The sequence below is a fragment of the Camellia sinensis genome, chromosome 7, assembly GCF_055761805.1.
Source record: "Camellia sinensis isolate YWXY chromosome 7, ASM5576180v1, whole genome shotgun sequence".
Classification (NCBI taxonomy): Eukaryota; Viridiplantae; Streptophyta; class Magnoliopsida; order Ericales; family Theaceae; genus Camellia; species Camellia sinensis.
The window spans coordinates 67654918-67674887 of record NC_138967.1 but is presented as its reverse complement, the minus strand read 5'-3'; the positions used below and the strand labels follow the sequence as shown (position 1 = coordinate 67674887).

General features: G+C 34.4%; 1 protein-coding gene across 4 annotated transcripts; it reads left to right on the top strand.

Annotated features, from left to right (window-relative positions):
- Window positions 1–680: 680 nt before the first annotated feature.
- Window positions 681–15322, top strand: LOC114299969 (uncharacterized). 4 transcript variants are annotated; one of them, XM_082878096.1, is made up of 5 exons: window positions 694–1303; window positions 2261–2368; window positions 6817–7039; window positions 10788–10965; window positions 14911–15322. In XM_082878096.1, exons 1-5 carry the CDS (start codon window positions 1045–1047, stop codon window positions 14953–14955), a joined length of 813 nt encoding a protein of 270 aa, XP_082734222.1. In that variant the 5' UTR covers window positions 694–1044; the 3' UTR covers window positions 14956–15322. The 4 variants fall into 4 exon arrangements, with proteins under 4 accessions (XP_082734224.1, XP_082734223.1, XP_082734222.1 ...); XM_082878098.1 differs by lacking the exon at window positions 2261–2368 and having other exon boundaries at window positions 681–1303; XM_082878095.1 differs by lacking the exon at window positions 10788–10965.
- Window positions 15323–19970: the final 4648 nt, after the last annotated feature.

Genomic DNA, 19970 nt, shown 5'->3' with positions numbered 1-19970 from the left:
ATATAAAAATATATAAAATTATAAAATACTATAAATTAATAAAATATTAGTGATGGCCAAAATGGGTGAAGTTTGGGATTAAAAGTTTAATCTGATTTTTCTGTTAAGAAATTCAAAAAATAGCACATTCCAATTTTTATTAGCGAGTGTTCAAAAGAAAGTCCCCAAATCTTAGGGCCAGTCAAAATGAGATGTTTACACTAGGCTAAATTAGCTAAAAAGTCAAAATATTAACTCTTTGCAAACGAAAACATATGCTATGCTTGGCATAATGGGTTGAGGCTAAAATAGTCACAAAAAGCTAAAATATGTTAAAAAATCAATAAGATAAAATGTCACATCTAAACTATAATCATTTTATTTTTTTTCTCACAAAAGTTAAAAAAATAAAAAAACTTATCTCAAATGAGACTTTTTAACTCAAACTAAGGCTTCATTTGACAACTTTTAGTTTAAAAGTCAAAAAATTACTAAAAAAAATTAAAAAGCTAACTGCTTATACAAAAAAAAGTCAAATATTATATTTTTCTCTATTTTTTGCATTTTTTTAAAATAAAAAATTAAAAAATTATTCTAAATATATTGATTTTTTTACTTTGTATTTTAGTTATAAAATAAAAAATTATTAAAATAATTTATCCGCAAAGGGGATTTAAACTAATTAAAAAATCAAAAAAATAAAAACGTGGACTTACTTCCAGCGAAGGCATAATATAACTCTGATCCGAGCCCAGGCTCTTGTCAGACGATTTCGATCCCGACACTGGCCTAGGTTTCAATCGAAAAATCTGACGACTCTCTGAAATTCGACAAACAGTTCAACATCACTCGACCTCTTTCTCTCTTTCTCCAGATCAAATCGATTCTTCTGCGAGGGAGTATAAAATGGATACTGAGCGAAACACTCCCATTTTCGCTTCTGAATAACATCTTTGTGAAGATGGAGAGTGTTGAAGGAAATGGTGCTGTTGCCGAGTCTGGTTCTCACTCGGTGGGCGAAGAAGGGAAAGAATTGAACAACTGTGACGCGGGTTTCTGACTGACATGGATAAAGCTCAAAATAGCTTGGAAAAGAAAGGTGATGGAACCAAAAGAGCCTACTCAAGGGAGGAGGTGGAGGCCCTGAGGTTTGTAAATCTAGAATCACAGCAGAAAAAGTGGGTTGAGGTATACTGTGGGCTTGCACCCATCGTGGCGCGGGAATATGACGGTCTGATTGATTGTAATCATCAGAAGCACATCCAAATTAACTTTGATCCGCGGAAACAATTCGGAAAGAAGAAAAAGACCCCTGCAGTTCTTGGTCTGTATACTTTTTCCCTAACGTTCGTGCTCGACTTAAAGTTTTTACTTATATGTTTGTGTTTGAATTGTTATCAACATCATTGGTCCTGCCAGAATTTGTAAAATTTTGAACTTCCTATTTGTTTCATGCCCCAAGTATTAAAATTTTCATAATATGCAAGAGGTATACAATATTGATAGCTTGTACCATTTAATTGCAGTATCATAGCATTGTATTGTTTAGCTAAAATATCATTTTTCTAGTCTTGTAGTATTTACTCTTGGCACTTGTTGGTTCATCAGGATTGAAGTTAATTTGTTGACCAATAAGATGTTATGCTTTCAATTGATTAGGTTTTACTATACATTGATCTTTATACACTACACACGTTAAATATAGGATATTAGACATTGGCAACTTCTTATTATAAGTTGAGGTGATTTAGATAAATCGTGTTGTAGGGCTGAGAATGCGACTGTTTTACTTTATTTAGGTGAGAGGAAGTGCTTGGAGTTTCACCTTTGAGCTGTTCAGAATTTCTTTACCACTCTAGAAGGTTCTTTAAGCGGTATCACATCCCATTTGTGTTTGACATATCGGATTCAGGATTATAGACCTCTCCTAAATTGTGGGTGGATGACTGTTTCTTGACCACAATGCACAGTTGGTCGAGTTTCTAGCTTGTACTCTAGGACACATGAACAGCTGGAGCTTCTGTAATTATCTAGATTCTCACAGCAGATTTCTAAGGTGGTATTTACTATATATATATATGTATATTATGTGTATTGAGTTATTTCGAAGTAAAGGAAGCCAACATACAATTTGCTCTAGTGAACTTTGTGTTTTCCTTTTCCCTTCTTGGAAAGTTATGTGACCGTTAGCATTTTGTTAACTGAAACAACCTCTAATCACTTTTAAGTACTGTTTTAAAAAGCGGCTGCAACTAGGCAATTCTGATACACTCTGGTTTAGTGGTAGGTACTAAAGGATTTCATGGTTGCTACAAGAGATGTTGCTATGCACAACAATGGATTAATAACTGTAAAAAGGCCCGCTATGCTGCTGTTACACCTTGCTACAGCTAAGTATTAGGTTATAAATTTCTATATTTTAGAGAGAAGGGGAGGGGGGGGGGGGAGCAATTTTACTAGCAACAATGCAACAATAAAAGAATAGGAAGATGAAGGAGAGGAGCAATAGAGAATTAGGAAGAAAAATAAGAAATTAAGGAGGATAAGGAGGTGGAAGAAGAAAAATTAAGGGGAATCTGACCTTACTAAGCTTGTAATTTGTCTCAATGCTTTGATGTTGTTAGAATGGGACTTAGATAGCAGCCTCACACGAAACTTAGATTGTGCCCTCGTTTGACTTGGAAAAGAACCAAATTAGGGTTTTATGTGATTGACCTAGTCTTCATGGAGTGGGTTGATTGGATGAGCTTTCTTCTCGATGAAACATGTTTGGATTTCGTTACTTTGGGAACAAAACTTTGGATCAATCAAGTCCCATTTAACCTATTGGGCTTTATCTTTAATTTTTATTTTTTGTTCTGGAAAAAAAAATAATGGTTGAAGAGGGAATAAAACCCATGCTACAACTTGGCCCTAGTCGAAAGATAAACAACATTGGTCAGGCCCAAAATTTTGATGCCCTCTATACTTTTGCAAACCTACTATAGCAATAGATCCCCCTTTACCTCTCAATCGCTTTTTAGGTTGAATATTTCCATTAGATTTTTTTTTATTTCTTTCCCTTTTCTTTCTTTTTTTCTTTTTTTGTGTGTGTGTGTGGTTCAGATGTGCATAAAGCCAACTGGAGGGTAAAGATAATAATGTAACTTATTGATAGTGATTTAGCTATAACTAAAAAGTTATTAGTCATATTAAATTAGATTCATAAGGTAAGGTTCATAAAATTTTTTAGAAGTTCAAAATTTATGTGACCGTAGAGTTGAGACAAAACGTATAGTTATTATTTGGAGAAGTTATGCAATTAAATAAAAAATAAGAACATCTCGGCTCTAGTAGTCGATTTCGTTACGCTATGTCTGTTACATCCCGAAACCATGCCACTGATACCGTTATAGTGGCTACTATCGTCAAACCTTGCTTTCAAGGGTTGCTTGAGCTTTGTTAAATTGACCTCCATATTAGGTTTTGTAGAAGGTTCCTTATTCACCGTCACCTGTGGACATTGGATGAAGAAGATTACCGGTATAATAGTTTACTTGTTTTTGTTGATCTCTCTCTCTCTCTCTCTCTCTCTCTCTCTTGCATGCTTTTAAAATCTAGGCTAGAAGTTTACCAGTACACTACTGCTTCTCTGGTCAAGGTGGCAATTCATCCTGGGTTCAGCATTGGTCATTATGAATGATTTGGAAATTTCACATTGAATTATGAATTATGCTATAAAGATATGTAGAGGAACATTTAAAAAATTGAGCTTGGTCATTAAATTTGGCACTACTTGTGCTTTTTGGATGAGTTTAAAACTACATTTTACCCCAAAAGAATGAAATGTAAATGCTTTCAGAAGAATGATTCTCATAGTGCAGGACCAAATTTCTAGTAGATGCCATTGGTTAATTTAATTGACCAAGTCCATGATCAAGCAAACCTCCATTGACATGTACCAATGCGGGTTTTTGTGTTGGCTATGCCCATTTTTAAATTTGATGCCTCTTGCATTTTAATTATTATGGATTTTTGTTAGTTAAAAAAATTCAGCTAGACAAAGATAGAGACGGGTACTCTCTATACTCATACGCGACATGACAAGTGACACACTGACATGACAATTTTTAAAAAATAAAGGACACGCTATGCTTGGGACACATTAAAAATTTGTATGTTAATAAATTTATTATTTGTCAAATATATAAATAGTTTATTCAATGGTAATGAAAAAAAAAAAAAGTAACATAACACTAATTTAAATTAAAAAATCATGTATTCCTTAATTTAAATATCAAGACAATTGCATTATAAAAAATGCAAAATAATCGTAGAACATTGAAATACACATAATGTATTCATATTATACATGTTTCAAAACATATTTAGAGTTTATAAGTTGCATTCCGAAGAACACAAAGCATTGTTGCTATGAAAGTGTCGTCGATATGTTTGATAGTATGAATTAAATTTTTTAATTAAAACACGTTACAGAAGTGTCAAAACACATTTTTAGGGGTGTTCATATAGAGTGTGTTTGGTTTGTGTTTTGAGATAAATTTTTAAAAAAAAAATTTGGGGAGAGAGTTTAGATTTTTTTTTGATTTGTTTGGTTGTATATTTTGAAAATAGTTTTGGAGTTTGGGAGTTTGGGATGATTTGATATTTTATTGTAGTTGAGTAGATGTGTGTGAGAGAAAAAGTGATTGAGAAGGAGAGAGAAAAAATGATTGATTGATGTGTAATAGAGAGAGAAGTAATTTTGAATTTTTTTTGAGAAAATTTGTAACCAAACATGTTTTTGAAAATTTTCTTCAAAAAACATGTTTCAAAACACAAACCAAACACACCCATAGTGTCATAAGTTGCATTATGAAGAATGCAAAGCATTGTTACTATGAAAGTGTCATCGATGTGTACGAGAAGTGTTTGATATTATGAATTAAATTTTTTAATTAAAACACGTTAAAGAAGTTTTAGACTCGCTTTTAGGAGTGTTCGTGGTGTCATGTCCGACATGGGTGCCTGATACGGCATGCCTCCTTCATAGCAATGTCCGTGCTTCCTAGTTCGTACCTAAAACCATGAAATTAGGGCGTAGTTGGCATTGTTTTTAGAAAGTAGTTCTCAAAAACATATTTTCTAAATATCGTTAATTTTTTATTTTTATTTTTTTATAATGATGTGATTTGGAGTTTTCAATTTTTTTTTTTTTTTTAATCTTTTGAAAATTTTGTTCCGACTAAGAAGCACCAACTCGAAGATGGGTCCTATGTTTGTGTTCAATATGAGTTGGACACTGACACAGCGGGGGTATGCGTGTTTGACACGCCATGTAGCGTGCCAATTTTTTAAATTATTTTTTTGAGGACACATAGGTGACACTTCATAGACATGCGCGCCCTATGTTTGAACACGCCTGAGGATACCATTGGAGGTTTTATTTATTTATTTATATATAATTTAAGAAAGCTGATTTGGAGTCAAAGTAAAATATTTGAAAATAAAGAGGGAAAAAATAAAAATAAACAAGAATACACCCACATATACATTGACGCCTCTCATATTTATGTATCATAAATTTATATTTATATACATAGTAAATAAAAATATGAAAGATAAATTTTTTTCCCTAGTCTATTCTAATTTTTTGAAAATCGCTATGTCTCGTGTCTATGTCCGCGCTTCTTTGGTTTTTGAAAACAACAAACCAAATGAATTTTCATTTTTTTTTCTATAACTTTCGAGAATATAAAACTATTTTTAAAACTCTGCCAACCAAAATATATTTTTAATATTATGACTGCCTACTGCCTCCTTTAAGTAGATTGAATTACTAGTGATTTTACATTCGTTAAGTTTCCATAAATTGTTATGCGTCTATGATGCATGTAATCTTTCAATACTTGTAAAAAATAAAAACACTTTTTTTTTTATGTTTGTTTACTTTCTTACTTTGTTGTTTTCCTTTTCCTTTTTTCCAATTTTCCTCTAAAAAAATCAACTTATTCTAATAATATTGTGTTCTTCTTCACAAAAGTCCCATTTTTCATTACTTGGTTGCCTTTCTTTTCAGGTTCCTTTTCCTGTTCTCTTTTCATTATTTATTTATTTATTTTTTTGTATCTGCTCTCTTGATTGGGTTATGGTCTTTTCCTTTACTATTTTTTTGGGTTTGGGGGTGGGGGAAGCAATCCGTCCGAGCTTCTCATGAAGCATTTTTATTTTTTTTTGGAAAGTACTACGAAGTTACTTACAGATTTTGGAGAGTCTCTATGATTTTCTCAATACTTTCTCTCTTGGGTGTTTGGTTATTATTGTGTCAATTTGATGGGTCAATTTGTTTGTGCACAGATTTGGTGGCTGCAATGGGAAGAGGGAACCATTTGAAAATCTTTGTGCACTGAAGAATGACATAAAGGAATGCAAAAGTCTTTATGTGCAACATACCCAAATATATCCCTTGTTCGTATATATAGGCACATTATAGGTCAAGTTGTATATGTTACCTGTTTACAGTTCTTGTACATTCATTTTCTTGCTATATATAGTCCCACTACGTCCATATCTTGCAGTTCAGTAATTTACATGCCTATTTCTGGAGAAGTGACTTGTAAAGTGCAATTGTACATGAAAACAAACACAGAGTGGAACTTGTTAATGAAATTCAATGTTCAAATTCTTGTTACTTGAATGAAAGGAGATGCGCTTCATAAATTTTGATTGCTTGGACTTCCTGGATGGTGTATTTAGTATTTATTTACAAAATATTTCTGGTGGGGTGATAACTTCAGGTTTTCAAGCTGACAAAACTTCTGTATCTAACTTCTGTATCTAATGTCTTGATCCTTTCAGGTGAAGATTGTTTTCAAGTCATGAATAATGAAACTGAGAACATGATCCCCTTGGATCCTTCTTGTGGTGAAGACTACTCAATTTTAGAGGGAGAATGCAGTGAGGAAGATGACAGTGATGACGATTACAGTAGCATTCAAAGACCTGCCTTTTTGGTTACAGGAAAACCCAATTTTAATTCTGGACCTCCACAAGATGGGTTGGAATATCTTAGGCGCGTAAGGTATCACTCCATGCCACAAATCTTTTTGTTCCTTTTAACATTCAGAATTCGGGAGTTAATTATTCTGCACTGTTGAGGATTTTGGCCATGTTTGGTTTGTATTTCTGAAACAATTTTGAAAAATAATTTTCTGGAAAGAGTTTACAATATTTGAAAATTTGTTTGGTTGTATGTTTTGAAAATAGTTTTGGAGTTTGGGATGCTTTAAATTTATTTATTTTTTTGTAGTTGAATAGATATTGATGTGTAGTAGGAGAGAAGTGAATTTGAATTTTTTTTTTCAAAAATTTTCAGCCAAACAAATTTTTGAAATTTTTTCTCAAAAATTCTCTCAAGAGACAAACCAAACAAGGCCTTTGTTTCCTTGTTTGCTTGCTTTTGTGAATTGAGGCTTATGTGGTGTTGAGCTCTAAATCTTGAAATCTGATAATCTGAAAAAGTTGTAACATTTTTCCTTTAAACTTTCTTTTAGTTGATCTAGGCTGGCTTTTTGTTGTATTTAAATCTCAAAAACTGAATACTTCCTGAAAATTTTATATTTGTGGTCTTTAGGATTTGTCTTTGTATGACAAAATATAGCTCAAAATTTATCTCCTACATGTCTCACATTCTATAAAAAGAAAATGTGCAAGCAAAAAATTATACCGAGGATTATCTATTCAGTATGAAGTGACAATCTACTAAATTTGTTCCTACGTTTCACACACTGTAGAAAAACGTAGAGCACAGTGTTAGTTATGGCAAAGCTTATGTAGTCACCAAAGACACCTCTTTAGCTTATTTGGCTTCTTGAAGTTGCGTTGACTGTACATGTACTACAAACCAATGAACTTCGTGAATTTGTTGATAATGAGTCTTTCTGTAAATACCATAATATTTTTTACCATCATTTAGAAAGAAATAATGAGTCTTTGCATAAGTACAATATATTTTTGGGGCAATTACAATTCAGGGAAAACGCTTGCATAGCTCCCGAAATCCGACCACCACCAGATCTCTCAGCCGGCCACCGCACCACATTAAAATCACCCCCCACACACCATGGAGCAACCCAACGAAATGCTACACTCTCCAACTCCTCCCAAAACAAACACCTCTCCACCCCTCGAACCGGCCCATACACCCTTGTAAAAACCCAACTAAAATCATCCTCCACACATCTAAACAAACAAGACACCGAAAAAGCCCCCACCTCCTCAACCACCACCACCACCACCACCACCACCACCACCCTACTATCCCAACAAAGGAGAACTCCTCCGGCCGTACCCGAAGCCGGAAAATAAGTCCACTCAACAAATCTCTCTGTGGCAAATAAGTCCACCACCACCCTATTTACAGTCCTTTAGGCTACACCCTTGTAAGGATTATTTTACATTATACAACATTTCTAACTCTGCAAGACTGCAAGTATGTTGAATAGGAAGCTTAAGTACGTACATTTAAGCTGCTGTGATTCTCTAATTTTTAATATGGCTAGTGGCAACTACTTCGAACTAGGAAACTTTTACCCTTTGAATACTTGGAACATTCCAGACCTATTAAGGAGCACATATAAAGACTCTTTAGCATAACCTTACCCAGAATGATGCCCATGGTCCATGGAACCATTGCTGGCCCACTCTAGCACATGTTGAAATTTCTGAAGTACCCTGAACTTCTAAAACAACAAAAAAATATGAATGATCAGCAGCAGCATACTGACTCAAAAACTTCACTTTTCAACCTCAAAACTCTATCCAATCATGCCCAAACTAACCCTAATGATCCATTCTCCTATCTATTGACATTCAATTTAGCCATTAAAACCATAAAGTACTTCAGTTTAGGACTTTAATAGCCTGTGTTCTGAAAATCCAGCAAACTGCCACTTTTGAAAATTAAACCAAATCTCACACCTTTTCATCTTCAAATTCTAGAAACTTTCTTCTTTCTCTTAGAGCCCTAACGCTAGAAGCCGTCCGCAACCAAAACCCACCACAATTTAATTGTGCCTTACGCAATGTTTCCTAAAGTATTTTATTGATAATAATAAAAAAAGGGTCTTTGTTGTTAAAAAAGAAGAGACAATTGTACTTTCATTTCTTTTCAGGGGAGGTATTATTGGCGAGAAAAAATGAAATTTTCCTGGCCATTCTTGCTGAGGTTTTTATTCATTCATTGATTTTGATTTGCCATTGTAATCATCTTATGAACTGTTTTGGTGGAGAAATTTTTATGCATATAATTAGAGGGCTGCTATATACCCCTACCTTTTTGTTTAGGATCCCCCCCTCTTTCATTTTTTTAATTCCAATTTTGTCCAAGCATAAAATTCCATTTCTACCCTTATTCCTAACCTTCTAACCCTAATGTTCCAAACCCAAACCCTAACCCTAATCCTAATTCCACCGGCCACAGCCACTTTCCACCTCCGGTGCAACCTCAATCCATCTCCTCCCTCAATTGTGAAGTTGACCCAAGAGCAGTGAAGAAACTCAAATTGCAAGTCGAAAAGCTACCCAGGTTGAATCTGGATTTTTGAAACTGGATTTTTTCTGAAATCAAATGGGTTGCAAGCTTGAATCAAAGGAGCTAGGTTGCGATCGCAATGATTCCTAGAAACTTCAAATCGATGGGTTCTGCAATTTCGAGACTACTTTGACTTGCGATGTACTCGTGATGGTTCTTCAAATCACAACTGGTGTTCTTCGCAGATTTTGGGTTCGAACTTGCTGTATCAGCAAAAACAAAGGCTTCAATCGCGATGGGTGATAACGGTGTTCTTGGGATAATGTCACAATCGCGATCTCTACCCTAGCCGATGTTGCGATTGCAGCATGCGCGCGCGCACGCGTGAGAGAGAGAGATGATGTTGGGTGGAGATGGCGATGGGTGGTGACGGTGGTGGTTGGGGACGGGTTGAGGGTGGCGATGTGGTGGAGAAAGGACAAAGGGAGAGAGATCGCCGAAAGGAAGGTCACAGAGAGAGAGAGAGAGCAGGTCGAGATGGGGCTGGGCTATGGCGGTGGTGGGTGAGAATGGGCTGATAGGTGGCGGGGTGGTGGACAAGGGTCAAAGGAAGGTTGGGGGGTTGGGCAGTGGTGAATGGTGGCGGAATGAGCCCAGGAGAGTCGTCGGAGTGCACCACCGGACCTTTAGTGGCTGAGGGTTAGGGTTTTGGGAGGTTCAAAGAAGAGGGGTATAATTGGGATTAAGGTGGGGGTTCAAAGAGAAAATGGGAGGCACTCAATTAAGTGAAGAAATGGGGGGTTCCAAAGAAATAAGGTAGGGGTAAATTGTTAAGGATAAGGTTCAGGATAAGGAACCCACTAGTGCAAGTGCATCAGCACCATCTTCTCATGCATTAGCATCAGATGCAATCACAGCTCTCAATGGATGCTCAACTGTTTCCGTAACCACTGGAAAGTAGTTACAAGTCATTAGGAGTAGTTAGACTTTCAGTTACATATTTTTCAGTTACATAGCTCTTGTATAAATATACTCTGTAATTCAGATATTTTCTTTAATGAGAATTGTGATCAAACTTTCATCATAAATAGCAGCCCTTTATAATTATCGTGTGACAAGTTAAAGTAGCTTTGAGTTATATATATACGTAAATATTTGCATATGTATATCAATGTATGTGTATATATGTATACTTTTCGGCCATATGGGAGATTAATGAAGGTTCTAGAGCTGTCATTTTGTAAAGGTCAGAAACCTTTAATTTAGGTGCAACTTATGAAGTCTTTCTTTTGCTTAGGTGGGAAGCAGCACAAATTCCCAAAGTGAAGGTTTCCAAGCTTGAAGCAAGCAAATTGAGCAAAGAACAGACTGTTTATATGCCTAAGATACCTGATATTGCAAAGTGCCCGGAGCACTTGTTGCCACTGAAACAGTGGGAGGATGCATTCATTGCTGATTTTTCGGAGCTAAGGCTGGTATACCTATCTGGGTCCAATTTTCTTATGCTTCTTTTAGTTTATTACAATTTATTGAAATTGAGTAAAATGAAGCAAAAGAAAAGAAAAGAAAAAGGAACTAGAACCAGTAAATGCACCTGTCTCACTTAATACAAATTGCATGCATCTCATTTTTTGTAATTGCAGTACGGGATCCAGGATGTCACCAAAACTAACCCCTTTTATTTTCTTAGCACAAGCGATTTGAAGTAAATTTTCTTGCAATTAGTTAAACTCTTATTATGAAAAAATTCTTGAAAATTTAATAATGTAGATAAGATTATTTTATGTAGACAAAATTATTTGATTTAATAATGTAGACCAAATTCTTCGACAAGTACTAATTTTTGGAAATTATTTTATTCTTTGTATTTTAAGTAGTTCTGAGCTTAGGATAATTGAATAAATAATGTCGAAAGCAATAACATCAAAAAGGTGTTTTTCGAACGGGATTGCCAAACAAAGTACAACAAAAATCCCTAACAACTTGTGTCCTAAAAGTCCCTAACAACAACTGGTGTCCTAAAAGTCTCCCTGGTTGGAGGCTCTAGAAAGAGCTTCTAAATAAGGTTCTCCAAGGTGAAAGAAGTATGACTGCTTTACCAATAGTTGATCCAAATCTTCATCTGTAGCAAAAGGAGAATCTGTAATTTCAAAGGCAACCGTCGTTAGGAGTGGTATTGTAGGGTTTTATGAGTTTCTCTTATAATATTCTTAGTGTTGAAGACCTACCTTGGTAGGAATGGAGTTCATTCACATTTCTGATTAGGGGAGAACCTATCTTGAGTGCCCTTAGATTGTCATGACCTTAAACTCTTTAAAGGAAACAAAGCCCCTAGTCTTGATGAGTTGACTGTAGCTCTTATTTTATTTTATTTATTTATTTATTTTTTTGGGTAGCATTGTTGGGAGGTAGTTAGAGAAGATGTGTTAGGGCTTTTCACATATTTCCATGAGACAAGGAGTTTTTAGGAGCTTGAATGCTCTTTTGTGGTGTTGATCCCTAAAAAGGCAGAAATTATCCAGTGTTCCGGGAACATTTTGTAATTTTCTCATATTGTTCTTATTTGTTCTGGCCATGTAAGTGCAAAATGCCTTGTTATTGGGTGGGCACACCACCACAGTGGAATTCCTGCAAGACTAAATAATTACTCGTAAAAAGGTGGGGTTGTAGAGATTAGAGAAGATTAAGGATTCATGCTTGTAACCTTGCTTGGAGGTGTATATGAACCCTTAGACAAGGTGTCAGTTGGGCGTCTGAAAGCGATACTACGCACTCTGATTAGGGTTGCAAACGAACCACGTTGAGCCGAGCTTTGCTGAGCTTGAGCTCGAGCTCGATAAGGAACTGGGCTTGAGCTCGGCTCGGCTCGGCTCGTTAATATTAATGAAACTCGAGCTTGGCTCGGCTCGATAATTTTTTTTAATATTATTTAAATGAAAATATTTAAATAAAAAATATTATTTATATAATTTAATATTGTGTTGCTTCTGCCTCTTTTGGTATCAAAGTCAGGTTGATATTGTTGTTTCTGATTCGGTCGTCCCTAATCTTTAATATTGTGTTGCTTCTGCCTCTTTTGGTATCAAAGTCAGGTTGATATTGTTGTTTCTGATTCGGTCGTCCCTAATCTATCTTCGTAATTGATTCTAGTCATCTTTATTCTGTTTAACCTTATAATCTCTTTTCCACTCTGTCAGTAGCCACCCACCTTTCGTCTCGTATCCTGTGTAAGTCCTTAGGTTTAGGCAGTTAACGGAAATAGGGGTTTTCAGAAAGGGTATGAGTGAACACATTGTATGTGAAAATATGATAAGTTAACCCAGAATTTAGATTTCTTACAATCTTTTATAAATTTAGAAATATGAGTCGATTATTCTAAAGCAACTCTTCAATTAGCTCTAGATCTACAACATTAGCTCTTATACTTGATAACGATTCACTTATTAACGAAGAAGAACATGAATTTCAAGATGTTAAAATTGATTTAAGTTGGAATATCTCTAGAGTAAGGATTAAAGAAATCTACTAAACAAGATATTGGTTGTAAATGGGTGTTCCGTATTAAGCGCAACAGTGATGGTTCCATTGCTCGATACAAGGCCCGTTTGGTGGCTAAAGGTTTCTTGCAACAAGAAGGTCTCGATTATAATGAAACCTTTAGTCCTGTTGCAAAACATCCCACAATTCGCATTTTGCTCTGCCTTGCTTTGCATCATCACTGGCCCTTAAAGCAGCTAGACATTAGCAATGCCTTCTTACATGGTCACTTGGAGGAAGAGGTGTATATGACACAACCCCCAGGCTTTGTTAGTTCTTCTTCTCCTCACCTTGTATGCAAGTTACACAAGGCTATCTATGGATTGAAGCAAGCTCCCCGTGCTTGGTATTCTACTTTTTCCAAGTTTCTTCTTTCTCAGGGATTTCTTAATAGCCACTGTGATAATTCCTTGTTCATCCATAAAACTTCTACTTCGATTACTATTCTTCTTGTATATGTTGATGACATTCTTCTTACTGGTAGTAACCCTTCTCATCTTCAAACTCTTATTCATCATATGCATTCCACTTTTGCCATGAAAGAGTTAGGTGATATTTCTTATTTCTTGGGCATTTCCATTCAATCTCTTGGGGATTCTTATTTCTTATCTCAGCCGAAGTATGCCTCTGATATTCTTGTTAAAGCTGGCATGACTTCTTGTAAACCTTGTTCAACACCTAGCTCCATGAAATCTCCTCTTCACTCTACTGCTGCTCTTCCCTTTGCTCAACCTCAGTTATATCGCAGCTTAGTTGGAGCATTGCAATATCTTACACTTACTCGTCCCGATCTTTCCTTAGCTGTTAATCAAGCTTGTCAATACATGCATGCTCCTACCAATGGTCACTTTGCTTTGGTCAAACGCATTCTTCGGTTTGTTAAGGGTTCTCTTTCTCATGGATTAATTTTTCGGCCTAGTTCATTCACCTTACAAGCTTTCTCTGATTCTAACTGGGCTGGGGATCTCTTAGATCGCAAATCTACTTCCGGTTATTGTGTTTATCTTGGTTCCAATATTATCTCTTGGTCTGCCAAGAAACAACCAACTGTCTCTCGCTCCAGTACGGAGGCTGAATATCGATCCCTTGCTCAGGCTACTGCCGAATTGAGCTGGTTACAAATGCTTCTCCATGATCTTTCCATTTCTCCTCCCTGTCCTCCTATTCTTTGGTGTGACAACTTATCTGCCATTGCACTTGCTTCTAATCCCGTATTTCATACACGTTCCAAACATATTGAGGTGGACTGTCATTTTATCCGTGAAAAGGTTGCTGGCAAACTTCTTGTTCTCAAGTACATTCCCTCTGTCGAGCAGATTGCTGATATCTTCACTAAGCCTCTGTCTGCCTCTCGGTTTCAGTTGCTTCAGTCCAAGCTTCTGGTCTGCCCTGCTCCCATCAGCTTGAAGGGGGCTGTTAAGGATAAGGTTCAGGATAAGGAACCCACTAGTGCAAGTGCATCAGCACCATCTTCTCATGCATTAGCATCAGATGCAATCACAGCTCTCAATGGATGCTCAACTGTTTCCGTAACCACTGGAAAGTAGTTACAAGTCATTAGGAGTAGTTAGACTTTCAGTTACATATTTTTCAGTTACATAGCTCTTGTATAAATATACTCTGTAATTCAGATATTTTCTTTAATGAGAATTGTGATCAAACTTTCATCATAAATAGCAGCCCTTTATAATTATCGTGTGACAAGTTAAAGTAGCTTTGAGTTATATATATACGTAAATATTTGCATATGTATATCAATGTATGTGTATATATGTATACTTTTCGGCCATATGGGAGATTAATGAAGGTTCTAGAGCTGTCATTTTGTAAAGGTCAGAAACCTTTAATTTAGGTGCAACTTATGAAGTCTTTCTTTTGCTTAGGTGGGAGGCAGCACAAATTCCCAAAGTGAAGGTTTCCAAGCTTGAAACAAGCAAATTGAGCAAAGAACAGACTGTTTATATGCCTAAGATACCTGATATTGCAAAGTGCCCGGAGCACTTGTTGCCGCTGAAACAGTGGGAGGATGCATTCATTGCTGATTTTTCCGAGCTAAGGCTGGTATACCTATCTGGGTCCAATTTTCTTATGTTTCTTTTAGTTTATTACAATAAATTGAGTAAAATTGAGTGAAGCAAAAGAAAAGAAAAGAAAAAGTAACTAGAACCAGTAAATGCACCTCTCTCTCTTAATACAAATTGCACGCATCTCATTTTTTGTAGTTGCAGTACTGGATCCAGGATGTCACCAAAACTAACACCTTTTATTTTCTTAGCACAAGCGATTTGAAGTAAATTTTCTTGCAATTAGTTAAACTCTTATTATGAAAAAATTCTTGAAAATTTAATAATGTAGATAAGATTATTTTATGTAGACAAAATTATTTAATTTAATAATGTAGACCAAATTCTTCGACAAGTACTAATTTGTTGGAAATGATTTTATTCTTTGTATTTTAAGTAGTTCTGAGCTTAGGATAATTGAATAAATAATGTCGAAAGCAATAACATCAAAAAGGTATTTTTCGAACTGGATTGCCAAAGTACAACAAAAATCCCTAACAACTTGTGTCTTAAAAGTCCCCAACAACAACTGGTGTCCTAAAAGTCTCCTTGGTTGGAGGCTCTAGAAAGAGCTGCTAAATAAAGTTCTCCAAGGTGAAAGAAGTATGACTTCTTTACCAATAGTTGATCCAAATCTTCATCTGTAGCAAAAGGAGAATCTGTAATTTCAAAGGCAACCGCCATTAGGAGTGGTATTGTAGGGTTTTATGAGTTTCTCTTGTAATATTCTAAGTGTTGAAGACCTAGCTTGGTAGGAATGGAGTTCATTCACATTTTTGATTAGGGGAGAACCTATCTTGAGTGCCCTTAGATTGTCATGACCTTAGTTGCACGAAGCGGGAACGGGAACGGGAGCGGGAGCGGGGAATTGTGAGCCGATAAAAGTTTCTTAGGTTGGGAGCGTCTCGGGGAGCGGTAATATATATATATATATATATTTGATTAATCCATTCTCCTGTTTCTAACTGCTGTGTTTCTTCCAATCAATCCATTCTGTTGTTTATTTGATTAATCTAGTTTTCATTTTCTCTTAATCACCCAAGAGATCGGTCCGTGTTTATCCAGCTGGTTTAAGTCACCCACTTTTGTTTCTTGTGCAGAGTAAGTCCTTAGAGGTAGGCCGTGTAGGACATAGGGGTTTCCTGAATAGGGTCTGTACTCAAACCATTTTGGTCTGTGATAACATGACTAGAATAGGGTATGTATTAAGGTATCTGTAAAACTGATTAATTAAACAAAACAATGAATCGATTGTTTAGAAGTAACTTATCAGTCAGTTCTAGGTCAACAACTTTGCCCTCAATACCTAATCAAGGATTAGCAATTAATGAAGAAGATGTTGAAATACAAAATGATAAAATTGATGCAGGATGGAATATACCTAAACTTCCAATTAAAGAAATTTATAAAATTATTTTTTTTACAGAATGTTTTTAAGGTTACTTTACATGTTAAAACTATTGAACAAGTTTATGCTTTAGAAAAATCCAGAGAAACCTGCAGATTATTTGATGCTAAGCTAATTAAAAGACATTTAAATAATGGTTACAATTTATGCATATTGGTTTAATTCAGGTTGGTATAAATCCATTAACCATAGTGGGACGCAATACTTCTGTTTTATTATGCTTAAGAGATCTCGTTTTCTTAATTACAATGATAGTTTAATGGGTATGATGGAAATTGGTCTTCATAAAGGTCCAGTCCATTTTAATTGTTTTCCTGATTTTACACTCACGAGATCCACATATTTTAGATGCATTAACATTAAAAATTCAATTACATGGTTCATTCACTAATATGAAAGAAAAAGTTCATAATATTGCTTTAATATATCGTGTTCATTATAAATGCATGCAAACCAATTTAAATGTTCATGCTTTACACAAGAGTCCCAAAGATAAAACTCTATTAATTCAAAACAGTAGTAATAATGAATCCAATATTAATGTTCCACAAATGATTGAATGGAAAAATATCGACTTACCTGATCAATGGGTTACTGTCAATGAAAATCACAAACATAATCAACAACAATCTTCAATTCAAGATATCAAAGATATCAACAATACAATGATGGTACTGTTCCAATTAAATTTAATCGAAGCCAATCCTCTCGACATAGTACATCTAGTGTTCCGACTGAAATTGAAACTGAAGATGAAATATTTAATACTCCATTATTTCGCAAAATAAGTCACATTCATCTTGGTCAAACCTTGACTAGTAAATTAAAAGGCATTGATAATACTATTTCCTCTCAAATTAGTAAACCTGTTTATTCTACACACACATTTACCTGAAGAAGAAATTGCTTCTAATAATTCTCCAACTCAAATTGATTTTGAAGAATTTATACCTCCGGTCAATCCCCAATTAATGACAATAAAAAAAGATTTTAAACCTGATTTAGATAAATTACTTATTGAATTTAAATCCTCTAAAAATAAAACACTCCGGCATGCTTACTATGCTAAATAATTTTGCTCAAATGTCCAAAATTACTCGGCACTGGCATGATTTTATGATTGAATATGGTCTTGAATTACCTCTATTAGAATATGTTGACAAATATTACAAAAAAATTAATACAATCACCAAACATAAATGGAAAACTTCTGACACTACTTCTGTTAGTTCTAGTCATCCTCCCTTAGAGAAAATACTTCTTACTCAACAAGGTTTTGAAATCCCTGCGTCTCCTTTCAAATTGCCTGGTAATGATAATGAAATTAAAAAAGTTATTGAACAAAATAATTATACCAATCAATGTTTAAATACAATTGGTAAACAATTAGACAAAATAGAAACCAATTTAGAATCTGTTCAAATCACATCCACTAAACAACATTTAGATTCACCTTTACTTAATCTACCTAGTAATCGTTCCAAACGTACCAGCTTAGTTACCAATGATCAATCTACTGTCAAGGCTATTGAAAAATTATTTACTAAACGATCTACCTCTGATAATACTTCACCTTCTAAAGACAAAGGTCTTACTATTTTACATCAACAACCTCATACTGAAAATGTTTCTACTCAATCTGAAACTGACACCACTGATGATGAAATAAACCAATTAGCTCAACAATTCCAATCTTCTAATCAGCTTGCAAAAATTCATTATCCTAAAGTTAATCCTCAAACTACTAAAAATTGGTATTCTCGACCTACTCCTGCTGATCTCCAATTCGAAGAAACTAATCTTAATAATCAATTTTTTGTTTCTGCTAAACGATTATATGAATGGAATATTGATGGTCTTAGTGAAGATCAAATCCTCCAAAAATTAAATCATTTATCCATGGTTTCCAATAGTTATCTTTCCAACTACCCCCAATATTCTCAATCTGAAATAGTTTCCTTAATTACCTCTGGTTTTACTGGTATGCTCAAATCTTGGTAGGAAATATATCTTACTGAAGAACAACGAGACTCCATAATTTATGCTAACCAAACTGATGACAATGGTCTACCTATCTTTGATGAAAATATTGGATGTTGCCACCCTGATGGCATTAATGCATTAATCTATACGACTGTTAGACATTTTATTGGTACCCCTACTAATATTTATTCTCGCATACATGATCAACTTAGTAATCTTACTTGTCCTACCTTAAGTGATTTTAGATGGTATAATGATGTTTTTACTTCTAGAGTTATGTTAAGAGAAGACTGTATTAAATCATTTTGAAAAGAAAAATTTATTAATGGACTACCTAGTTTATTTGCTCACAAAATTAGAGATGTTCTTAGTCAACCAACTGGTGTTATAGAATATGATAACTTAACATCTGGTGATATAATTAGCACGATTCAAAAAGAAGGATTAAAAATGTGTATTGATCTTAAACTTAGTCAAAAAGTCACTAAAGATAAACATAAAGCTAAATATGAATTAGGAAATTTTTGTGAACAATATAGTTTACCTCCTGTAGCACCCTCTCGTAGGAAATCACATAAATATTCTAAACATAAATATAAATCCAAATATTTTAATAAATACAAAAAGAATTATTCGCCTTCCAAATCCAATGATAAATTTTGTACTAAACCCAAAAAGAAATATTACAAAAAATCACATCTAAAATCTAAATCTAATAAAGATATTACATGTTACAAGTGTGGTAAAAAAGGACATTATTCAACTCCAAATTGATAATGAATCTAAAAATCAATTATTTGAAAATTTTCAACTAAACCAATCTGTTAATAATTCCTCTTCTGATCATCCAGAAACTCCCTCTGATGATAATTCAACCAGTAATGATTCTGATAATCATAATATAACATTAAGATGCAATGATGTTTGTTGTAAACCAGTTAAGCAAATCACTGTTCTTACCAAACAAAATCAAGAAGAATCTGCTCTAATTGAATTAATTAGCAAGTTAGATTATCCCAACTTAAAACAAAAATATATTGATAAATTAAAATCTCTATTAATTCATTCAGATAATAAACCTAAATTTGATAAACCTATTATTAGTTTGTCTAAAACTTTAGAACGATTTAAAAATAAAAATAAAGATATTACCCTTCAAGATTTACAATCTGAAATCAACCAAATTAAACAAACTATCCGAGATTTACAGCATAAAGATAAAAAATTAGAAGATGAAATTATTACTCTAAAACTTAATCAAAGTTTAGATAATTTCAAACCCCATCCAAATGCATCACCTAATGAATTTCCACATGAGTCTGAACATGACTATGATCATACTAATCCAGATAAACTTTTATTTGATAATCGATCTCATCAATCTAATAATCTCGAAGACAAACGATTAAATCTAATCAATAAGATTTATATTCAAAAATGGTATTCAAAAATTAAAATTGTTGTTGAAAATTTTGGAACCGAGTTAATT